Source organism: Molossus molossus, unplaced genomic scaffold (assembly GCF_014108415.1).
Source record: "Molossus molossus isolate mMolMol1 unplaced genomic scaffold, mMolMol1.p scaffold_m16_p_4, whole genome shotgun sequence".
Lineage (NCBI taxonomy): Eukaryota > Metazoa > Chordata > Mammalia > Chiroptera > Molossidae > Molossus > Molossus molossus.
In genome coordinates this window covers 2303691-2326649 of record NW_023425377.1, presented here as the reverse complement: position 1 = coordinate 2326649, position 22959 = coordinate 2303691, and the positions used below count along the sequence as shown (strand labels likewise).

General features: G+C 59.5%; 1 protein-coding gene across 1 annotated transcript in view; it reads right to left on the bottom strand.

Annotated features, from left to right (window-relative positions):
- Positions 1 to 22959, bottom strand: part of SDK1 (sidekick cell adhesion molecule 1) — a 370727-nt gene that overhangs the window by 52370 nt on the left and 295398 nt on the right. Inside the window, exons 23-27 of the mRNA XM_036242102.1 lie at positions 11789 to 11898; positions 10143 to 10293; positions 9332 to 9569; positions 3170 to 3285; positions 195 to 384 (exon numbers count right to left, since the gene is read on the bottom strand). Coding sequence (XP_036097995.1) covers positions 195 to 384; positions 3170 to 3285; positions 9332 to 9569; positions 10143 to 10293; positions 11789 to 11898 — 805 coding nt within the window. The remainder of the gene's footprint in view (positions 1 to 194; positions 385 to 3169; positions 3286 to 9331; positions 9570 to 10142; positions 10294 to 11788; positions 11899 to 22959) is intronic.

Sequence of the window (22959 nt, the reverse complement as noted above, 5' to 3'; positions counted from 1 at the left end):
TAATTAGGCCGTAAAAATTCACTCCCGGCTGAAATTGGCCATATAAATGCTCAGTGAATGAGAGACAATTTTGTTCTGTTTTCCTCAACTGGAAAAAAAGTGGCTGGGAAATCAAGTTAAAAATGACAACTGCCCACATGGCCCGCTGGTCGAAGCTGACCTGGGAGAGGGGCAGAGGCGGGGCAGACACCTACCGTCGTCTTTGGTGCGCTCCAGGACGAGGGGCGAGCTGGGGACCCCGTTCCCGATGCGCGTGAACGCCAGCACCTGCAGCTCGTACACGGCGAATTTACGCAGCCCGGCCAGGAGCGCCGACTGGGTGTGGTTCCCGCGCACCACCTGGCTGCTGGGCTCAGGGTCCAGGTCCTTGGCCCGGAACAGGATCTGAAGCATCAACACACAAGCGGGTGGGCGTGAGGACCAGGGTGCCGGAAGGGGCCTGGGCAGGTACAGGGTGACCATGAGGCCAGGGCCAGCCCAATTGTACTACCCGCCCTGGGCAGCTGGGTTGAAGGCTTGTGGAGCGAATTGCTACCTGCTGGCATTTGGGGGGCAGATGGGGTGGACGGTGATGAAGTGCTTGTGCCAAGTAGAAGGGCAGTTGCTGCTGGGATCTGGCCCCGGGCTGCTGACTGGCTGCCTTGCCACAATTTACAGTGAGACAACCAAAGGCAGCCACTAGAATGAGGGCTCCATGAGGGAAAGAGACAGTCGGCTTCCCACAGTTTACTGGGGACGTGGGCTCCTGTCTCAGAGGAGCCGCCACTGTCCACCTGAACCTCGGCTCACACCAGTGACCCAGAGGCTGTAAAAGAAGGCTCACCAGGAGAAGTGTGCAAAGAGCATGGCGGGTGGTGTAGAGTGGGGTCCCTGAACCCACTCATCGTGATCGCCTAACAGAGTCATTGTGTCTAAAGGAATCACCCCAACGCGATCACCATGTCTAACGAAATCACCGTGTCTAAATGGAATAACCCTATCTAATGGGATCACCTTGCCTAATGGAATTGCCCTGTCTAATGGAATCATCATGTCTACTGGAATCATCGTGTCTAATGGAATCATCATGTCTACTGGAATCACTGTGTCTAATGGAATCACCATGTCTACTGGAATCATTGTGTCTAATGGAATCATTGTCTCTAATGGAATCACCATGTCTAATGGAATCATTGTGTCTAATGGAATCATTGTGTCTAATGGAATCACCATGTCTACTGGAATCATTGTGTCTAATGGAATCACCATGTCTACTGGAATCATTGTGTCTAATGGAATCATCATGTCTAATGGAATCATTGTGTCTAATGGAATCATCATATCTACTGGAATCATTGTGTCTAATGGAATCACCATGTCTAATGGAATCATTGTGTCTAATGGAATCATCATGTCTAATGGAATCATTGTGTCTAATGGAATCATCATATCTACTGGAATCATTGTGTCTAATGGAATCACCATGTCTACTAGAATCATTGTGTCTAATGGAATCACCATGTCTAATGGAATCATTGTGTCTAATGGAATCTCCATGTCTAATGGAATCACCGTGTCTAATGGAATCACCATGTCTAATGGAATCATCGTGTCTAATGGAATCATTGTGTCTAATGGAATCATTGTGTCTAATGGAATCATCATATCTACTGGAATCATTGTGTCTAATGGAATCACCATGTCTACTGGAATCATTGTGTCTAATGGAATCATCATGTCTAATGGAATCATTGTGTCTAATGGAATCATCATATCTACTGGAATCATTGTGTCTAATGGAATCACCATGTCTACTGGAATCATTGTGTCTAATGGAATCATCATGTCTAATGGAATCATTGTGTCTAATGGAATCATCATATCTACTGGAATCATTGTGTCTAATGGAATCACCATGTCTACTGGAATCATTGTGTCTAATGGAATCATCATGCCTAATGGAATCATTGTGTCTAATGGAATCATCATGTCTAATGGAATCACCATGTCTAATGGAATCATCATATCTACTGGAATCATTGTGTCTAATGGAATCATTGTGTCTACTGGAATCATTGTGTCTAATGGAATCGCCATGTCTAATGGAATCACCGTGTCTAATGGAATCATTGTGTCTAATGGAATCACCGTGTCTAAATGGAATAACCCTATCTAATGGGATCACCTTGCCTAATGGAATTGCCCTGTCTAATGGAATCATCATGTCTAATGGAATCACCATGTCTAGTGGAATCATTGTGTCTAATGGAATCATCATATCTACTGGAATCATTGTGTCTAATGAAATCATTGTGTCTAACGGAATCACCATGTCTAATGGAATCGCCGTGTCTAACAGAATCGCCGTGTCTAACGGAATCGCCGTGTCTAACGGAATCGCCGTGTCTAACGGAATCGCCGTGTCTAATGGAACCGCCATGTCTACTGGAATCATTGTGTCTAACGGAATCACCATGTCTAATGGAATCATTGTGTCTAATGGAATCACCGTGTCTAATGGAATCATTGTGTCTAATGGAATCGCTATGTCTAATGGAATCGCCGTGTCTAATGGAATCACAGTGTCTAACGGAACTGCCCTGTCCAATAAGGCTGGGGAAGAGTGACTGCAATGCCCAGGGAGGGGCAACTGGAGAACAGGTGGGAAAATCAGACAGTAGGGTCTGATTCAGTCAGCATGAGCAGACTCACTTGGACCCGTGCTGCGGTGTCAGAAAGCGTGCGGCCCTGCTGCCCAATCCAGAACCTGGTTCTGCTGCTTTGGGAGGTGATGGGACAGACAAATCGGTTGTGAGGGCCTGGGGGATATGTGTGCCGCCCAGCCCACAGTGCTGCCCCAGCAGCTGGGAGGAGTCAGGACGGGACAGTGACGGCACGTGCACACGTGGTGCCTGCAGTCGGCTCGCGAGCTCCGGAGCGAGGCCATTCTATAGGATGGCCCACCCCGCACATGTGGGGCTGCGGAGGCTCGGGGTTTCAGAGCCACCAGTCTGAGCCTGGCCTGGCCGAGTGAAGGGGCAACACCAGCGCCACATCCCCAGGCTGCAGGGAGGCTGACACGGTAGCTGGGGGAGACCAGGAAGCAGGGGGCGCTGCAGATCCGTAAGGACACAAACGCTTTGGTTTGGAGGCGACGTGGGGTGGGGCCTGCAGGTTCACCGACACATACCTTGTAGCCCAGTATGAGCCCGTTCTGGTCCTGCGTGGGCACCGAAGCCCATGTCAGTAGGATCTGGGTCGAGCTGACCGCCACGGCCGACACGTTGTCAGGAGCCGCCGAGGGAACTGCGAGGAACGAGTTAAACAGGTTGGCAGCCACAGTCTGAAGGCTTCCGCAAATAAAGGCGCAATTTTTACCCCAATAATCCAGTTGTCCTTGAAACAGCAATGTATTCTGAGCATTTTGTAGAGATCAGATGAAACCTCCAGGGGCAGAACAGAAATGTAAATCTCTTTAATATGAGCAACAAATTCCATAAATCCTGGGTATTTAGGAGCTCAGCTCTATCTGGGTCCACCCAGCAAGGAAGTACGTGTGGCCTATTTTCATATTAACTTTCGGGGACTTTTCCCTCTAATGGAAAATCCTCATTTTCAGACACCGGTTCACTGACACCTCTGAGCACGGTGCTTTGTGAGGGGGACAGGCAGGCTTGAGGGGGTGATGCTGTGATCTGCACATCACATTTAATCCCCACAACAGCCCATGAGGCAGGTGTTACACCCCGGCTCCGCGGATGGAGAAACCCAAGCCGGGGAGAATGCGTACAATCCAGGTGAATGAAATGCTTTTTCAGTGAGGTGGGCCGACGGAGGCCACGCCACGTGGTTCCTGGCTCACGTACTCGAGGCGACGTTTTTACATCACTGAACTCACTGTCTCGATTCAGTCAGACGTCAAGTAAGGACAGCAAAGTTTAGATGACCTCACTTTGCTTCTCTCGTTTTCTGCGACCCATTTGAACTTGAACGTCATTCAGACGGGGACAGGTGGGCCTGGAGGCCCCAGCACCCTTGGGCTGCCCTTCCCTTCACACGCTCGAAGCACAGAAAGGGCAGCCCTCAGCTGCCGCCCGGAGGGCACACCGCCCTTCGTGATCAGGAAGGAGGGGAGAGACGCCACGTTCACTGCCTGAGTCTATAAGCACCCGGACGCGGGCACCTTCTCACCCAGCCCCAGGACAGCCTGCGGGCTGACTCAGCAGGCGATGTGACCTGCCCGCGGCGACTACTGTGCACAATGGCCACCTGAAGCCGGGAAGCTGAGGCTGGCCCAGGGAGGTGACATGCTCCCAGGCTCTGGACTAGGACCAGACCCAGCGAGTACCCTGACCTGTGTGGTCGGGGAAGCGGCCCGGCCCTCTGTGCCTCAGTTGTGCAATGGGAGAGCCCGGCCCACCATGTCTGAGCCTGGGGCCAAGCGCTCGGCTCTGCAAGGAGCAGGTCATCTATGGCTACTTGTTCTGAAGAAAGTGATGCACTGACACTATCACCTCCTTCCTCTGGGGAGGGGAGGACGGGAAATGGTGTGAAGGGTGTGGCACACGGAGCGTCTGCTCCTCCCCCTCTGCAGTCCTCCCAGGATCCTGTGAACAGTGGGCGTGGGAATGCTCACGGGGGCTTCCTCTACCCTCTGTGTACAGACTGTTTGTTCACTTACTCAGTCACCCAACCACCCACCCATCCATCCAACCACCCATCACCCCACCATCCATCCATCCATCACCCACCTATCTATCCACCCACCCACCCATCCATCCAACCACCTATCACCCCACCACCCATCCATCTACCCATCCATCACCCACCCATCCATCCACCCATCCATCCATCACCCACCCATCCATCCATCCATCCATCACCCATCCATCTATCCAACCATCCATCACCCACCCATCCATCCACCCATCCATCCATCACCCACCCATCCATCCATTCATCCATCACCCACCCATCCATCCAACCATCCATCACCCACCCATCCATCTACCCATCCATCCATCCATCACCCACCTATCTATCCACCCACCCACCCATCCATCCAACCACCTATCACCCCACCATCCATCCATCTACCCATCCATCACCCACCCATCCATCCATCCATCCATCACCCACCCATCCATCCAACCATCCATCACCCACCCATCCATCCAACCATCCATCACCCACCCATCCATCCAACCATCCATCACCCACCCATCCATCTACCCATCCATCTATCCAACCATCCATCATCCACCCATCCATCCAACCATCCATCCATCCATCCATCCATCCACCCATCCATCCATCCACCCATCCATCCATCACCCACCCATCCACCCATCACCCACCCACATGTATTCATTCCCAAGTACTTCCTTCTTATAGCACAGTGATGGCGGAAGTGTTCTGACAGCCCGTTAGTCAGAACACAGAAAATAATATGGGTTTGCCCAGGAATGCTGCTTCCCACATTTCAGCCCTGGATCTTCTACACCGAAGTAATTTGGTCTTTGTTACGGGTTGAAGTGTCCCCCCAGAATGTGTATGTTGGATTCCTATCCCTCCTCCCCAAGCCTCCGGATGGGACCTTCTCTGACAATAAGGCTGTGGCCAATGCAATCCCTGAAATGGCTCTCGCTGTAGGCAGCAGGCCTGGCCCAGGATGACTAGGCTCCTTGTAAGAACGGCAGGTGAGGGGGCACACACAGGGGAGAGCGTGCAGATGGCTCACGGTGCCACAGGGGTGACCAGAAGCGGGGCGACCCGGGCAGCTCCTCCCTGGCTCTGCTAACACCTTCGTCTCCGACTCCTGGCCCCCAGACCTGGGACAGACTTTCTGTGTTAAGCCACCCCGCTGGGGCACTTGGCTCACACGGCTCTCGGAAACGCGAGTCGGTGAGGAAGAGGCAGGCCCTGCCGGTGCCGAGAGCTGTGAGGCTCTGCGGCAGGTGTGACCAGGTCGCTGCCATGCCGGCAGGTTCTGCAGGTGGAGGCCGAGGGAGACAAGAGGGCAGGCCCAGCACGGGTCACAGCATAAGAGGACACGCTGCTCGAGGACACTGAGCCTGGGGTGGGGCATCTTCAGCCAGAGGGGGAGGCCCGGAGGGCATCCTGGGAAGCAGCCTGTCTGGTCTGCACCTACACGTGCAGTGCTGGGTCGTGTGGCGGCCGCAGGGGCCAGCGACCGCCAGACTGTCCCATTTCCCGCCCTGCTTCTGTATGCACTAGCTGACCATCTGCAGAGCCCCGGCCTCCGGCTGCCTGCCAGGGGCGGTTGGGGCTGAGTCCACAGAACGAAGAGGCCCTGCTCCTGCCTGCAGCCCAGGAGCACTGGCCCCTGCGGTCTGGAGAGAGCTGTGCTGGCCCGCCTGCCCCGGAAGACGCACTGTCCTTCCCAAACACGCCACTGGAGGGTCACGCATCCGGTCACTCAGCCACGCAACAAAATAATATTAATCTGATGGAGCACTTCAGTGTCACAGGAGAAGAATATTCACAACGTCAGGTTTGCTCAGCTCTCTAAGGGGGAGGCTTCTGGCCACCCTGCATCCCAGAGCCGCCCACGGTGGCCCCCAGTGCCCTGGCCGCTCTCTGCGCCTGTCTTCACTCCACCACGGTGGTCCCACCACACCGCTCACACAAGCCTACTTCACGAACAGCGATGACCACTGGCGTCCTGCGTCGACTGTGGATGACAGGGTTGCTGTCATTGAGAGAAAAGGTGAGCGGACGATCAAGCCAACTTAATTTCCAGCTCCAGGATGAGGTGACCAGCCCTACACGTGCCCAGGACAGGAGAGCTACATTCCGAGAACTGTTGGTCCCAGACGAGAACACCTGGGACCCAAACTGTCCTCCCAGCCAGCCAGACGCATTGGATCAACATTCCCAACTGAACGAACATTCAGTCAACAGTACGAATAACGCGGCAGGTGTGGCTCAGTGGACTGAGCTCCTCCCAGGGACTGAGAGGTCCTGGTTCGATTCCCCAGCAGGGCACATGCCCTGATTGCAGGCTCGATCCTCAGGAGAGGGCGTGCAGGAGGCAGCCGATTGATGTTTCTCTCCCACCAGTTTTTCTATCTCTCGGCTCTCTCAAAAAAGTCAATAAAAATGGATGTAAAAAATTAATTAAAAAAATAACTGTGGTCATGACTGTCCAGAGGAGGAGGAGGGAAACTCTGTGCCTAGGTGTGCAGGCTGGGTTGTGTGCTGGCTGCATGGCCCGGGACTGCCACGGCAGCCCACGGGGTCCCACAGGGTCCCACGGTGGCCCACGGGGTCCCACGGTGGCCCACGGAGTCCCATGGCAGCCCATGGGGTCTCATGGTGGCCCACGGCATTCCACAGGGTCCCATGGCGGCCCACAGAATCTCATGGTGTCCCACGGCGTCCCACGGGGTCCCATGGCATTTTACGGGGTCCCACGGCGTCCCACAGTGGCCCACGGGGTCCCACGGCGGCAGCACCGTTCTGCCTCCCTGCCAGCAATGTGGAGGGTCCCGTTTCTCCACACTGTCCCCAGCACTTGCTGCTGTCCACCATGTTTCACATTTCATTTCAGCCGCTGCAGGTCTCAGCTCCCCAGTGGCTGATGGCGCTGAGCACCCCCGTGAGCTTGTCGCCATGAGTGTGTGCTTTGAAGAAAGCCCTCCTCAGATCCGCCGTCCAGGTTTCAATGGGGCTGTGTTTTTACGCAGAAGCTGTAAGAGTTTTTATAAATATATACTCTGGATACCAGTCCCTCACAACAGATATGACTGGCGAACATTTTCTATCATTTTGAGGATTACTTCTCAGAACGTTCTTCACGGCACCCTGTGAGGCAGAAACATGTTCATCTTGACGACTCCAGCTGTCTCTGTTTCTCTTGCTGCTCGTGCCTTGGTGCCCAGGCCCAAGCTCCACATCCCCGTCTCCTCCGGGGGTTTCTGGACCGTTCACTTCGTGTGCGTCGGGAGGGCGGGCACAGGACTCCGTGTGCGGGGGGACACTGAAGGTTTCCCCGGGCAGGTCCTGGGAGTGTCCCGTTCAGAGAGGGTACAGCCTTCAAGAGCTTTGTCTTTCTGTGGGGTCCTGGCTTCAACAGACTCACGTAGACTCCAGGTTGAATGTCCCGTTCCCGGTGGGCATCTGATCCGAGTCCTAAAACCACCAGGAGGCCCCAGCCCACGCCCACCCCATCCACACACCTCGTCTGCCCCCCCCCACTCCCACTGTCTGCTCCTCCCTTGATGTCTGACATCGGTGGAGTCTTCTGTATTTCTTATGAGCACAACTATACAATTCAAATTTCAAAAATTATGTTTTATCCCTAATTTTCTAGTAAGTTTTTAATAACCGTTTTATTGATCTATTACTGAGGTTAGACCTGTCCCTCAGAACTATTCGAGGTCTCTCCTTCGTCACAGAGATTCAGGTTGGGACGATAGCGGAGCTTTGAAGTCCAGGTGGTCACGCGGCCACCGGCTGGGCACTAGCACCTCTCCATCCTTTACTTCTAACGCAATCAACCCGCAGCCTGGAGGGAGGCCGGACAAGAAGTGGAGGCAGCCCTGGCGGCTCAGGAAGCCCTCACTGGACGCTGCTCCTTCTGGAAGCCAGAGGCTCTTGTTAACCGACCGTCCGTCCGTCTGTCCAGGACCCCACGCCCACCAACAGCCTTCCTCATCCGACAGCGGCTCTGCTCCCCGGCTGCTGTTCGAGTTCTCCCCTCTGTCCCGCACCCCCACCCAGAGAAGTCCGGGAAGAAACCAGTCACACGCCAGCCCTACAGCCTTTGCTTCTGGGTGAGACACCAGCCTGGAGCAGGTGACTGAAAGCAGACAATGCCAAGGTCGACCTGTCCCAGAACCTACAGTGTCCCTGACACGGCCAGGCGGGCTCACACCTACTGGGTCTCATGGGCGGGGACCGGGGAACAAGCCAGAGAGGGCGGGAGGAGAAGGCTTCAGCTTCCACGGACCGGCGGGTTCGCGCTGAGCCGCAGCCAGAGCTGGTGAGACCGTCTCAGCACACACGCTGCGGTGTTGGAGGGCCCGGAACCTTGCACTGTAAGGGACCCTTAGAATCTCCACAGTCTTGCCTTTCATCACCGATGGTGAACGTTATCCTTAACTAAAGTAATAGTAACAGGAGCCCGGCCTGTGCGGAACCGTCAGGGCTTCCTGGGAGGGGCGCCGGCTCTAATGGTTTCACTTAGGTTACCCCGCAGGTTGGCTGATTCCTGGTGAGGACCACGCCCACCGGACACAGGAGGGCGGAGCCAGCGAGGAGCCAGTGAGCCAGGGGCTGAGCTCCCTCTCGGGGACACGCGCTTCCGGGCCGCAGGGTCCCGTCTCACCTGACTCCCGCGTGCGCCCGCGGACCACCTCGCTCCAGGGCCCGGCCCCGATGGCGTTGAAGGCCTGAATCTGCACCTCGTACTCCGTCCACTCCTCCAGCTCCTCGATGGTGAGCTCCCGCTCCAGCCGGTCGCTGACCACGTGTGCCAGGGCAGAGGACGGCAGGTCCGGGCGCCAGTACTTGACCCGGTAGCCCACGGACTCGGGGTTCCCGTTGTACTGGGAGTCGGGCAGGGGCTGGGGGGGACAGCGTGTGAGCTGACATCTCAGGGCTTGTCCCTGCCGAGGTCTCCGAGTGGGGGCCTGTCTTAGAGGCGAATCCCATGAACAGTATTTTCTGGGGGTGATAGTCTTAGAAACTGCATTTTCCCTGGGACTTTTCTTCTGCTCGTTAAACGGAATCCTGTCAGTCAATCTGGCTGGTCCTAATTTCTTTGAATACCTTCTGGCTTAATTTTGTGGGGAGATGTTCTGATGAAATGTCACGCTGGCCCTCTTACGAATACCGAGTTCCACATTGACCCAGATCGAGGACAGGCCCCGCCCACGGCGCCTGGGCCTCCTTCCCCAAAGACCGCTCCTCGGCTCCCAGAAGCCCGGGGGAACGCTACAGGTAACAAGCACCCCTGGCGGGTCTGAGCCCAAAGCCTGCTGAAAAGTGAATACTTTTGCCTCAATGACGGGATGAGCCTTGACTGGGACAAAGGAGGGCTGAGCAATGGCCAAGCTCTGGGTTCACGTGTGCCCCTGGGAACTCCAGACCACCGCCCTGCACCGCCCCCCCCCCCCCCCCACTGCCTCCCAACTCACCACCCAGCGCAGCCGCAGGCTGGTCTCGCTGGCCGTCCGGACGGTGACGCTGGCCGGAGCGGCGTCGGGGGGCGCCTGCAGCGTCTGGATGACCCGAGAGGACTGACTGAAGGGGCTGGCCCCGACCACGTTCACCTGCCTCATCCGGAACCTGGAGGCAGACCAGGGAGAGTGTCACTGCAGCAGCAGGACAGCGGGAGACAGAGAGACGAAGGAAAGCAACCCCCACGGCCACTGCCCCTGGGCACTGGGGGCTCAGGCCCGGGTCTACCTGGGTCCTAGAGGCCGATACGCTCAAGGGGGCCCTCTTTCCACCTGGTTTCATTAAAAATGCAAATTATATATATGGCCCTTTTCCCTAAAAGACCTCAAAGAATGTCAACCTGCCAATCAGCATGTCAAATCCCCAAGGGGAGCGTAACTGGGCACGTGCCGCAGCCAGAGGTCTGTGCCGCCAGCGGCAATGGGCTGGTTCCAGGTGTGTCCTACGGGGGTCAGAGTTCAAATAGCTATTTTGCAGAACCGGGGCCTCGGACAGCCACACCAAATGACAGCTCTGAAAGCCCATGTCTTCCTGAGGCCCCAGGGCACCTGTGCCTGTTCCCCGTGAGCCGGGGGGAGGAGCAGCGGCCCCGAATCCACACCGCGGGATTTGGACCCGGCCGATCAGACTGGTCTGTTTCCCGGTCTGTGAACTGAGGGGAGTCGGTGCCGCGTTCCAGCTGTCTCTTCGCAGTGACATCGACTGGTGCTTGAGCTCAGCTCACACGCAGGTGCGGCGTCCGAAGCGCACACACGCGTTGGTTCCAGAGCTTCCTGAACTCACGCGCAGCTGGGACAGGGACCCGGTCTCTGCCGCAGCTTCTGACCGTGGAGATAATTACACAGCCCACCAATTGCACGTGGCGAGTCTCGGCTCCCAACAATATCTTCTGTAAAAAGGGGCGCCTGCTATCTGGCTTCGTCTGCTCCAATCTTAGGAAAGGTGTTCAAGGGGGTAGAAGCTAGACCTTCTCTCCCGTTGGTTTTTTTGTTTAGAGCCTCGCTCTGGCCTTGGACTGAAAAGTGTTCTTCACAACGACGTCGCCTCACCCCCTGCTCTGCGACCTGTCCTCCGTGGTCGCCCTGCCCTGCCCTGCCCTGGCCGGACATTGTCAAGCTGCTCGTGCGGTGATGAGGGGGAACGGCACCTTCCGTCTCTTACGGGAGTTACAGCCTCACTGACTGCTGGCGATCACACTCCCCTTCACCAAGGCTAAGGAGTTGCCGCCCGATGTGTTTCAGGGTCAAGGAGCAGGACGCGAGATGGCACCTAAGTGGCTGGTGAGCCGCAGCTCCTGGGCCCGGAAGGGGTGTCCCGGGACACCTGCTTTGTGGACACAGGGTGTGCAGTTCCGTAAAGAGAAGTGCACACATCTGACCGCACAGCAGTGAGCTGTCTCAACGGGCGTCTGCCAGCCGGTGTGGGCGGACGGGCCCTGCTGGCCTTGCACCGGGGACAGACCTCCCCTGGAACAGGGCTCGGCCATGCACCTTGCTCTACAGGTGCAACCTCCGTTCTCGCCCCCGGGAGACAGCGCACTCCCAGGCATGTGACTAGGTTTTGCTATTGCCGACAGCCACCTGCCGAGTGCCCCTGCTCTCACCTGTAGTGAGTGTAGGGCGTGAGGTTTGGGATCTCCAGCGTCTGCGCGTCGGGCTCATTGTCCTCCTCGTACAGGCTGACCCACTCCTCCTCGTCGCCGATGGCTCCCACCTGTGGAAAGGGAGCCGCAGGGCGGGGCTGTGGTGTGTGGGGCTAGGCAGGCCCCAGGGGCCCCCGCACGTGGGGGTAAGTCCTGCACACACGCCTCCCCCTTGTGCCTTGGAGATCTGGGGCTCCTGCCGTTCCCTCCACGTCAGGCCCTGAGAGTGAGGCCTCTGGGGATGACCTTCTGGGGGCTGGAAGGGACCGCACGCCGTCCTGCCCCTCCTCCCGATGGACAGTGAGGACTGAGAGTGGCTCGGAGAGAGGACTGGCCGGGACCCCACGCGACCCCGAGTGGCCGTGTGTCCTCACTTAGGGTGCAGAGCCATTTCCAGCACACGCTGACCAGGGGCTCGTCTGTCCTGCTCACACTAGACCTTTCTGCCCCGAACACACCCCAAAGACACCGTGTGGCTGCCCTCGAAGCCCACCTGCAGGCCCAGGCCCTCCGGACGCGAGAGCCGCCTCTGGGCGGAGCTGACCTCTTCAGACACAGTCCACCCACACGCCCCCTGGGGTGCCCTGCGAGCCCCCAGCTGCTACCTCACCAGGGTCTCCGGAGCCGGCTTCGGTGGCTCTGACCCTCTTAGGGGCCCTGCTCTGAGCCTGAGCCGCAGCTCTCATGACGGCCCGAGGCAGCTTCTAGTCCCGTCCACGCCGATCCGGCCATGAACCTCGTCTGGCCCTGCAGGAGCCATGTGCCGCTCCCAGCAGGAGAGCAACAGGGTCCGCCCGCGGCCCCAGGCCAGCCAGGGGCCCCCAGAGTTCCAGGGGTCTGCACCCCTGCCCCAGGCACACTCTAGGGCCTGTGCAGGTTGTGGGGACACAGGGGACACACGCAGAGGGAAGGCTGTGAGCTGGAGCGTCAGGCCAGATGAGTGCAGGGCCTGGGCCTGACCCACAGCAGACTGAAATGACCCACAGGAGGTGTGCTTGCTTGGCCCCCGAGGAAGCAGGCTGGCAGCGGCTGGGTCGTCCTGGGACGGCCTGAGGATGCAAACGACCTTGGGTTCCTGGAGGGACGGCGGGGAGGCGGGGTCAGCGGACACAGGGAGGCCGGTGCTTCCTCAGGAGGCTGAGCGCAGATGCCCACCTCCTCGCACTCTGAGCTGAGACGCGGACACTCCCCAAAGGCGAGCACAGAATCTGCCCCCTGTGCGCCCCACAGAACGGAAAGCCGGTTCTCCCACACGCTCACGCGGCCCAGGGCGGAGACAGCGGGCGTCACCAAGGGATGCTGGTGAACACGGAGGCCCACCCACACAGCCAGTGTTACTCGGCCACGAGAGGAATTGGGGTGCTGATACACGCCACAGTGTCTGAACCTCAGAAACACGCGAAAGACCAGGCCCCAGAGCCATCTGAAGGATGATCCAGTCACATCAAATACACAGAACAGGTAAACCCACAGAGACAGAATGCAGATGGCCGGGGGCGGGGGTGCCTGCTTCTGGGGATCCCTCTGGGCGTGAGGAGCTGGCGGCTCCCCAGCAGGACGGTGCCCGCCATTCCTGGGAAGAGCGGTGCCCGCCCTGCGGTCTCTGAGCAGGGCGGTCTCTCCTGGAGCCCCAGCGTCATGTGCCACCACCCCTCAGACGGCCCCACCTGCCCCCAGGGGTGCCTGCGGCTGACGGTGCGGATGGGTGGGGGCAGCCACGCTCCCCTGCTTCCCACCCATGCTCTGTCTCTTCCGCTAACGGCCTGATTTGAATGGGTCCAATCCCTGGCGAGCCCAGGAGGGCACACGGGGCTCCATTTGGCTCTGCCTGCCCCTTCTCCCTGCCACCACAGCTGGGCATCGCAGCCTCAAACACCTGCCGCAGTCTCCCTCTTCTCGCTCCAATGCGCCTCCCCCTTTCTGCTCTTCTAAGCAGCAGGCCAACGCCTTCAGAATCTGGAGCATCTAGGCCTTGGGACACCCCGGGGACGACAGCCCCTTGCCCCCCTGCTCCCCCCAGGCTCCAGAATGATGCCCTGGCCATTGTCTCAGAGCATCGTTCCCGTCCCCCCACGGTGCTGACCGCCACAGAGCACACCCTGAAACGTGCCGTGGGCCACACGCTGGGTGCAGAGCCGTGTTCCCCTCACTAACGCGGGCCCAGCGGGGAGGGCGGCCTGGTTCAGAGGAGGGAGCCGGAGTCGAAGGACTCAGAGTGGATGAGAAGAAGCGCGGTGAGACCCCAGGGTCGCCCCGACCTCCAGAGTGGCAGCTCCATCTTCCACAAGGTGGCCCCTCGCGGTCCAGCGTCTGGGCCGAAGGGTAAAGCTACGACCTTAGGGGGTGAGCCTCAGGCAGGCCCATAAACAGTTCCGGTCCTGGAGTCAGCCAACTGCACCGCGGGTTGAACACAGCTGCTCCTGCTCGTGTGCATAAAATTTTACTGGGACAGGACGTGCTCCGTGGGTTGCCAGGGGCCAGGTCCATGCCCCACAGCAGGGCCTTGCTGGGGCGGCAGAGACCATCGGCCCACAGGCTGGAGGATCTATGGACACGTCTGCCCACGCACTCGAGGCTCCGGCCCAGTGGACACAGCTCCTCTGCCGCGTTTCCGGGTCTCGCCACGCTGGTTATCGCTTTTGTCCCGAGGGTGCCCCCCAGGCGGGGCCAGGGTCTTACTCCTCCCTCTACCCCGGCAGCTTCCCCAGGGTCCAGCCCAAACTTGGGACCCAACCTGTTAATTGAACACATGAACTAACACACTAACGAACAGCGTGTGGCTTCAAAATCAGCACTGAAGTGAGTTGTATCGCCCTGAACCTCAAAAGCAGATTATTCCAGGAAACATCATTTCACTCACTGACCTCCAGGGAAAACCTTACATTCCTACCACAGGCTCACACTCTGATCTGAAGAGACCGACACTGTCTAGCAAAGAGCATAAGTCCTTTCGTCCTTGCTGGGTCCTCCGGCTCCAGGGAGATTTCGAGACCACTGTGACAGAGTTCTAGGACAACCGCTATTTGCCGGTGGTGCCCTGGACGCCGACGACGCAGAACTCTCAAAGATAAAACAAATCAGCCTTGGCTGGTGTGGCTCAGTAGTTGGAGCATCGGCTTGAAGACCAAAGGGTTTTGGGCTCGACTCCAGGTCAAGGGCACCTACCTGGGTTGCAGGTTCGATCCCCGGCCCCAGCTGGGGTTGTGTGGTTGGAGCCAACCAATCGATGTGTCTCTCTCACATCTATGTTTCTCTCCCCCTCCCTCCCTTCCACTTTATCTAAAAAAAATCAATAGAAAAATAACCTTGGGTGAGGATTAAAAGAAAAAAGATAAAACAAATCAGAGCTCCCGGGGAAGCTGGGTTCTGGTGGCTTTTCCTTTTGCTTCTAAAGCAAACAAACAGCATCTGACAATGCTTATTACACAAGCAGAATCGCCACACACTTCTGCTACTCCGCCGCCGTTCGGGCCCGGGGGCGCCTGCCGTCTGGACTCACCGGGAGATGCCGCCTGCCCGCCCTCCTCCCCTCAGCACATGTTCACTCACCGGCTGCCCGGGACCCAGACCCACCACCCGTGCCAAGCCAGACCTTGGTGTCTGCGGTGGAAGGCCTCTGTGGTCGGCGGGGAACCAGAGGGCAGGGAGGACCTCCTGTGCTCTGCCTGAGGCCCCGAGCTCAGCACCAGAGGCCAGGAGCTCAGCGGCTCCTCAGTGAGCCACCATTCGCCTCCCCAGCAAGTAACTGCAGACAGACGCCGGGGAGCTGCAGATGGGATGGGAGGCCCGTGGGAACAGCGTCCCTTCACCAGAGCGAGGGGGGTGGCACGAGGTGCCCGGAGACCCTCCCTGGAGGCCGGCCCAGGCCCTGCGCCCTCTGGGCTGAAACTCCGCTGTCAGCAGGAAAACCTTCATGTCAAGCCCTTGCAGAGTCGCCTCGTGCTCTGAGGGGTCTGGCCGAGCCCGCGAGGCCTCCAGAGGCAGCCGCAGGGCTGGAGGAAGGGGACAGACGGGCGTCATGGCACAGCCAGGCTGGGGTCTCGGGTGGCCTGTGGCGGGACACCACCCCCCGGGCGGACAGACGTCACTGCGGAGGGAGAGAAAGGGGCCAAGCAGATCCGGCAGAGACTCCGTTTTGGGGCCCTCGCCATGCCCTGGGGTCCACGTTGGGTCCCTGGCCCAGCCAGTCAGCTTCCACTCGAGCACAGGGGAGGCCAAAGGCTCCCTGCTGTGCTTCCGGTCTCCCTCCCTGTCACCCTGCAGTGCAGCCTGGTGCACCCCGAGTGCAGGCCTCAGCGTCTGGGCCTCCGCTCCTGCCGTAGGGGAGGGAGGAGGCAGGATGCGCTGGAAGGGCCTCTGAATGGAGCAGCAGGAGGCTTCCTGGCTGAGCCCAGCTCCCGGTGCACAGAGCCGCCCCGCCTCGGCCCCGCCCTCCGTCTGATGGCCCCATGCTCCCTATTCACCGCTCCCTGCACGAGGCCCCGAAATACTCCGCTCATCTTATCGTCAGTTGTCCCCCTCCCATGGGGAAGCTTCTCCTGAAGGCCACCTGCGGGCCCGTGACTGCCCCTGCGCTGGGGGCCCCAGTGTCTGCATTTGACGCCCTGACATCTGGGCCCTGCTGACCTGCAGGGACGGACCGCCCAGGGTCAGCCGAGTCTAGAGACAGACCCACTGTCCCTGGGGCACACCGTTCAGATGCAGCCCCCGCCCAGCCCTGCTCTGTGGGCTCACGCTGTCCACTGTCCACCTGCCCTCGTCACCCAGGGCCAGGAACCAGCCACACAGCCAGTCCGACGCCTGCTCACCCGGCCTCGCCGGCTCCTTCCCACGGAAACCACAGCGAAGGGGCTCGCCCGCGGTTCACGGTCCCCCGCCTCTGCCACCAGCCCTGCCCCCGCTTCCCCGCGTGGCCCTGAGCGGTGTGGCCGCCCCTCCTCTGAGAACTGGACCAGCTGTGTTTTCAGTGAGTCCTCTCTCATCTGCTGGCCTCACCATAGCTGAATAAAAATAGAACCTACATTTAAAAAATTGTATTATTATTATTCTTAATTCTTACCCAAGGATATTTCTCCATTGACTTTCTAGATGGAATGGGAGGGAGGGAGGGAGGGAGGGAGAGAAACATCGATGTGAAAGAGACACACGGATTGGCTGCCCCCCACTGGACCCCGACGGGGGCTGGGGTTAGAACCTGCACTCCAGGTATGTGCCCTTGACCAGGAATCAAACCCACAACTCTGCAGGCCGAGGGCCGACGCTCTAACCGCTGAGCCAAACCAGTCAGGGCTAAGACCTACTGTTAAAACAGCAGGTGGCGCGTACTCTCCTAGGGCTAAGCCCTTCGTTCCTCTCGGAGCGTCTTCCTCCCCATCCCAACACGTCCGCCCTTCCAGGCCCAGAGAAGCCTCACCTCCTCCGTGGAGCCTGCCTTGGTTTCCCATCAGTCACGTGTTTTCTGACACCATCTCAACAGAACTTTCCCACAAGTCTCGTTTGTCTCCATCACGGACATCTCAGGGGTCCCTCCCCCGCACCCCACCCGAACCACGAGTTCCTGGGTGTCGGGACGCACGGTCTCTCATCTCGTCTCGTGTCTGCGTGACCCCTGAACCGCGCCGAGCAGCAGGTGCTCAGTGAACGTCTGCTAATGACCGAGCACAACTGACACGACCCTGTTGATGGGGGCCCCTGAGGGGAGCCGCAGGCCCGAGCGGACGAGGATGGGGTGGGCGCTGGCTCCTCACACGTGACTCCCCGACAGCGGCGCTGTGTGTCCATGCCGACCCGTCTCTCGGGAACGACACTGGTAGTAAAATGCCTCCCTCCGCCCGGTTCCGGCTGTCACTTAGGCGGCGGTCATTTCTTCTCCTGTGGGATTTTTAAAAGTCCCGTAATAGGCCCTTGGAGGACCTGACAGGCCGGCGTGCGAAAGGCCGCTGGGAGCTGTCTGCCCGGCACAGATGTCCGCTGCCGGCCGAGCACGTGCTGTCAGGCGGCTGTTATGGACACGCAGGCGGACAGGGAACACGGTGACAGGCCCGAGCACCTGCTTCACTGTCACCGTCACCGCGGCGGCGTGCTCGGCGGCATCATTTAGAGTGACGCAGCAGCTGGTCTCGCAGACGCACCCAGGTGACCGTGTCGTCCTCCAAGGATCCATTAGGGCCGGGGACAGCCCCCCTGTGCGTCTGAGACGACTCAGAAATAATGTCCTTCTTTTTCTTCTGATGAAAAGAAAATTCATCATTACCAGGGTTTATGGCCACTGCAACGCTGACATGTCCTTATGAGAAGGCCCCCCAGCAGCCCTGACGTCTCTGTAACGAGCGAGGGGGAGCGTAGTGAGCGGGCAGCAATCCGGGCTCCAGGTCTGGGAGTGGCCTGGTGCTGCCAGGGACAGAACGACTTTCCTTTCCGGTCGGGGCAGCTCAACACGCCCAGGGTGGGGACTCCCGGAAGTGGAGACCAGGGCCGTTGGGTTTGACATTTTTCAAGCTGTGGGATGTTTCGGTTCCATTTCAATGAATTCTCAGCACCGGCAGCTTGATGCTCAGCGGGCACTCGGGGGCTCCAGAGGGGCTGCTTCTGGCCCAGGAGCAGGGGCCTCCAGCCGAGTAAGCCGCACGCCCCTGTCCCTGGGGACCCTGCCGGCTCCGACTGCAGACACCGGCCGGCCCACCCGAGCTGCAGCAGGAGGCTGGCCGGCCCTCGCGGGGCCTGCTGGAGTCTCCGGTGTTTTCCCCGCTGCCCTGCATCGCCTCACGCGGTCTCCTCTGGGCCGTGGCCTCCAGCCACTTCGTGGAGGCCACACCTCTGCCTCGACGTCGCTGCAGGTGTGAGGGGCCCCGTGCCTCCTGCGCGTGCGTCCATGCCCGCACCGCAGGGCACTGCCGCTCTCCCAAGGCCATGCGGGAGCCGAGGCCAGTGAGGCCGCGCTCCCGGTCTGTGTGCCTGGCTCCCTGTCCCTGGTGGTCACCTCACCTGGAGAACGCTCGTCGAGAACGCGCCTCACTCCCGCCTCGCGTTGAGGCTGTGCTTTGACAGCGGCCTGTCCCCTCACCTGTGGCCATGCGGATCCCACAGGTCCCAGCAGGTCCCCTCGGGCAGAGCCAGGCCCCACTGGGTGGCTGCAACGAGGGAGGGCCGAGCTGGGAAGCTGGGGGGCTCGGTGTCTTCCTTCAAGGAACCTTAGTTTTCTAAGCCTCAACTGTGCCAAGTTCTTGCACTTTTATGGGCTTGTGAAGAGAAAAAGATGACCGAATCCACAGACACAGGCAGGTGGACAATCCAGAGCCGCATTTTTGGGGAGCTGTTTCTCTCGTACCCACGCTCTCTTTTCAAAGGGAAGGCTTCATCGGCGAACCCTCCGAGCCTGGCCCCTGCCTTCAGGTCTGGCTGGCGCCGGGCTCCTCCCGCGAGCCTCCCCACCGCACAGGCAGGGCAGTGTGTTTGCCCCGAGGCCTCTCCTGGGGCCCCAGCACGGCGGGCTCAGTGGGAGGCACCGCCAGAGTCCAGGCAACTGGGCTTTCACAGCCGGGGCCGCTGAGGCACAGGGGGACCCCCGCTGCAGGGGCTTCACGTCCTGATGAGGACAGAGCACCCTCACCTCCAGGACAGCCCGCTCCCTGGACTCCGCGGGGGAGGGCTAGCGGGAGAGGCCGTGGCTCCAGGAGTGACAGGGAAGCTGAGGCCGCCTTGCATCAGCGGAGGGGCCCTCCAGGGGTGCACGCAGGAGATGGCTGACCCTACTGCAGCCCCACTTTCTGGACTCTGTCCCAGCAGGCGACCTCGCGGCAATGCGGCCCCAGGGCACCTGCGCGCCTGGCCTGCCCTGGGCTCCGGGCACCTGCGCGCCTGCCCTGCCCTGGGCTCCGGGCACCTGCACACCCGCCCTGCCCTGGGCTCCGGGCACCTGCACACCCGCCCTGCCCTGGGCTCCGGGCACCTGCGCGCCTGCCCTGCCCTGGGCTCCGGGCACCTGCGCGCCTGCCCTGCCCTGGGCTCCGGGCACCTGCGCGCCCGCCCTGCCCTGGGCTCCGGGCACCTGAGCCCCTGCCCTGCCCTGGGCTCCGGCACCGGCGCCCACCCCCCTGCTCTAGTGAGGGAGGCAGCACTCAGCAGACCCGGGTCGTCATCAGCCCACAACACTCTCCTCAGACTCCTTCTAAGCGACGGCCACTGTTACCCACAAACAAGCACTGAGGGCTTTTCCTCCTTCGCCGTTTCAGGACGGAAACAGTTCCGTCTGTGCCCGGACTGCTCGCACCAGGGCTCATGACAGAGACCGGCTCGGCGTCTCCGGAGGGCCAGGGGAGGGGCCCTGGAAGGCCAAGGTGGCAGGGACCCATGAAGACGGGTGACATTTGCATTCTCCCCTCAGGGAGCTCCCTGGAACTGAGGGGAGGTGGTCTGCTCACTCTGGGGTCAAAGGTTACTAATGAAGCAAAGCATTACGGAACCAGAAGCACCTATAAAAGCTGCTTTTCAAAATCCGAATGCCCATCAGCTTACTACGGCCTGTCAAGGGGCTCACGGCTGATTGGCCCTTCTGTCCGCATCCTCCAGGGCACCCCCAGCACGCAGCCTTGCCCGTGCGCTTCCCCGTGGTCGCCATGGAAAGCGAAGATCTTGCAGAGAAGATGCACTGCGCTGGCTCACAGGGAGAGGACACACACGCCGACCCGCCAGAGCGCCTGGCAGGGGCTGCAAGGCGTCGGGGCTCTCTGCCCAGGTCGCCGTGTGGTACCTGGAGACGGGGCTCAGCTGTCATGCGCATGGGCCTCCCCAGCCACCTGAGCACTCTGTCCCCTCCTCAGCATCCCACCGGCACTGTGCCATTAAGGCGACTGGCTGACGGTGGGGACTTCTCGCTGGGCTGGGCTCTGAGCCTGCTCGCTCGGTCTTCCGCTTCGGCTGGCCCAGAGCAGGAGCGCAACGGGACTGGGCGAGGGCAGGCTGGAGTCTCCCCATTGACGAGGACGTCTGGGCTGGCTGGCATCTATTCAAAACTGGGTGTGGAATGCTCTGGAAGGCCTCATCTCTACCAGTTACAGATGCAAGGGCCCCGCTGCTGTAAGTTCAGGAAAGGTACCCGGGTGGACCAGGGCAGCCACTGACACACTCCTGGAGAAGTAGCGGCGCGAGCCACGCGAGGCTTCCTGAAGGGGTGCAGCACACGGGAGCGTGCGTGTGCCTGTGTGTGCCAGCCTGTGTGTGCATGTGTGTGCCTGCCTGTGTGTGCCTGCGCGTGCCTGTGTGTGCATGTGTGTGCCTGCGTGTGCATGTGCGTGCCTGTGTGTGTGCATGCGCGTCTGTGTGTGTGCATGCGTGTGCATGTATGTGCCTGTGTGTGCCTGCGTCTGCATGTGCGTGCCTGTGTGTGCCTGCGTGTGCATGTGCGTGCCTGTGTGTGTGTGCATGCGCGTGTCTGTGCGTGCCTGCGTGTGCATGCGTGTGCCTGCCTGTGTGTGCATGTGCATGCCTGTGCCTGCGTGTGCATGTGCGTGTCTCTGTGTGTGTGTGCATGTGTGTGCCTGCGTGTGCATGCGTGTGCCTGTGTGTGTGTGCGTGCATGCGGTGCCGGAGCCTCACCAGACAGCGAAGCCTACTCCGAAGCCTCTACAATGGAGCTGTGGTGTTTGCGCAGGAATAGCCAGACTGAGAGAACAGAGAGAAAGTCAGAAACAGGCCCACGTGCACATGGAAATTTAGTATCACAAACCAGGAGACGGCAAATCTGGACTTGCTAACAAATGTCTGTGGGCCCATTTGCCAACTGATAAAAATGGGTCCCCACCTCACCTCACGTACAAGGACAGACTCCCCGTGATGGAGAGCTCAGTGCAGATGCAACCACAGGGGCGGTGGTGGGAGTCTGGGTGGACTCCCTTGTACCCGAGTGGGAAGAAAGCCACCATCTGTGGCCCCAAACCCAGAGCTTGCGGGGAAAGTGGGTGAAGCAGACTGCACCTGTTCGGCATGTCACACAACTGTGTGCTGCTGAGAACACAAAATGTCACACCCGGCAGAGGGTCCGGGCGAAGTCTAGAAGACTCATCGAGTTCAGGGATCCAGCAATCCCCTCCTCGAACGTGTCCCAAAGGCCCAGAGGCAAAACACACAGCAATTCCGCAGAAGGGTGAAGACAGCCCTCGGGCAGAGCGATGTCCCTCCCTGCACACGTCTCCACACACTAACGCCTGGACTTGCGGTGTGTGACCTTCCAAAGGGGTTCGCAGTGCGATTAAGGTTAAGAGCATTGAGACAGGCGATAGATAATCTGGGATTATCTGCCAGGGTTCAATCCAATCACAGGATCCTTAGACGTGGAAGAGGGGAGGGTGGGTCAGCGAGGGGGGGGGAGGTGGAGGGAGGGCCAGGAGCCCAGGAAGTGGCGGGAAGCCACGAGGGTGACCGCCAGCGGCTCCGACGGCCTCAGAGCAAGGGAAGGGCCCTCCTCTGGAGGCTCCAGGCAGCCTGCAGCCCCGCGGCCCCTCGATGTCCCCCGTGAAGCCGGTGGACTTCTGAGGAAGGGCTGTCGGATGACGCATCCGTGTTGCGTCAGCCATAGGGCTTTGCCACGTGTCCGGGCAGCGGTGGACAAGGGATGTGCACCCCAATGTCCATCAGCGGAGGACCAGCTCCACACACAGCTCTGCCACGTCCCACGAGGAAGACCATGCGGCTGTGGAAAGGACGCGGGGACCTGCGGGTGGGCGGGGGGCCCACAGTGAGCATCGGGCTGTGGTGTGGGCCGGAGGAAGCAAGGGGCAGCCTGCCAGGTAAGAGGGGGTGTAGGTCCGTGCACCCGCTTGTGTGACAAGAACGAAGGATGCACCCAGCACCTAAATGGGCGGGGGAGGGCAGCGGGGTGCAGGAGGACCGCCTCTGAGGACACCTTCCCTAGAGCTTGACTTTGAGACCATGCGAGCGAGTCACAGGCCCCAAATACATTAGATTGAACATGTTTTGACAATTTTTTAAAAGTGAGACGACTTTTAAAGAAAGCATCCCTTAAAGATCGAAGCCAAAGAACAAAGCCAAACCAAACCCCTAAAAGGAATACGTGTGATTTTGAGTTAGCTGGTGATTTCGTCACACACAGGAAGGAGCTCGGACTCGGCCCCGTG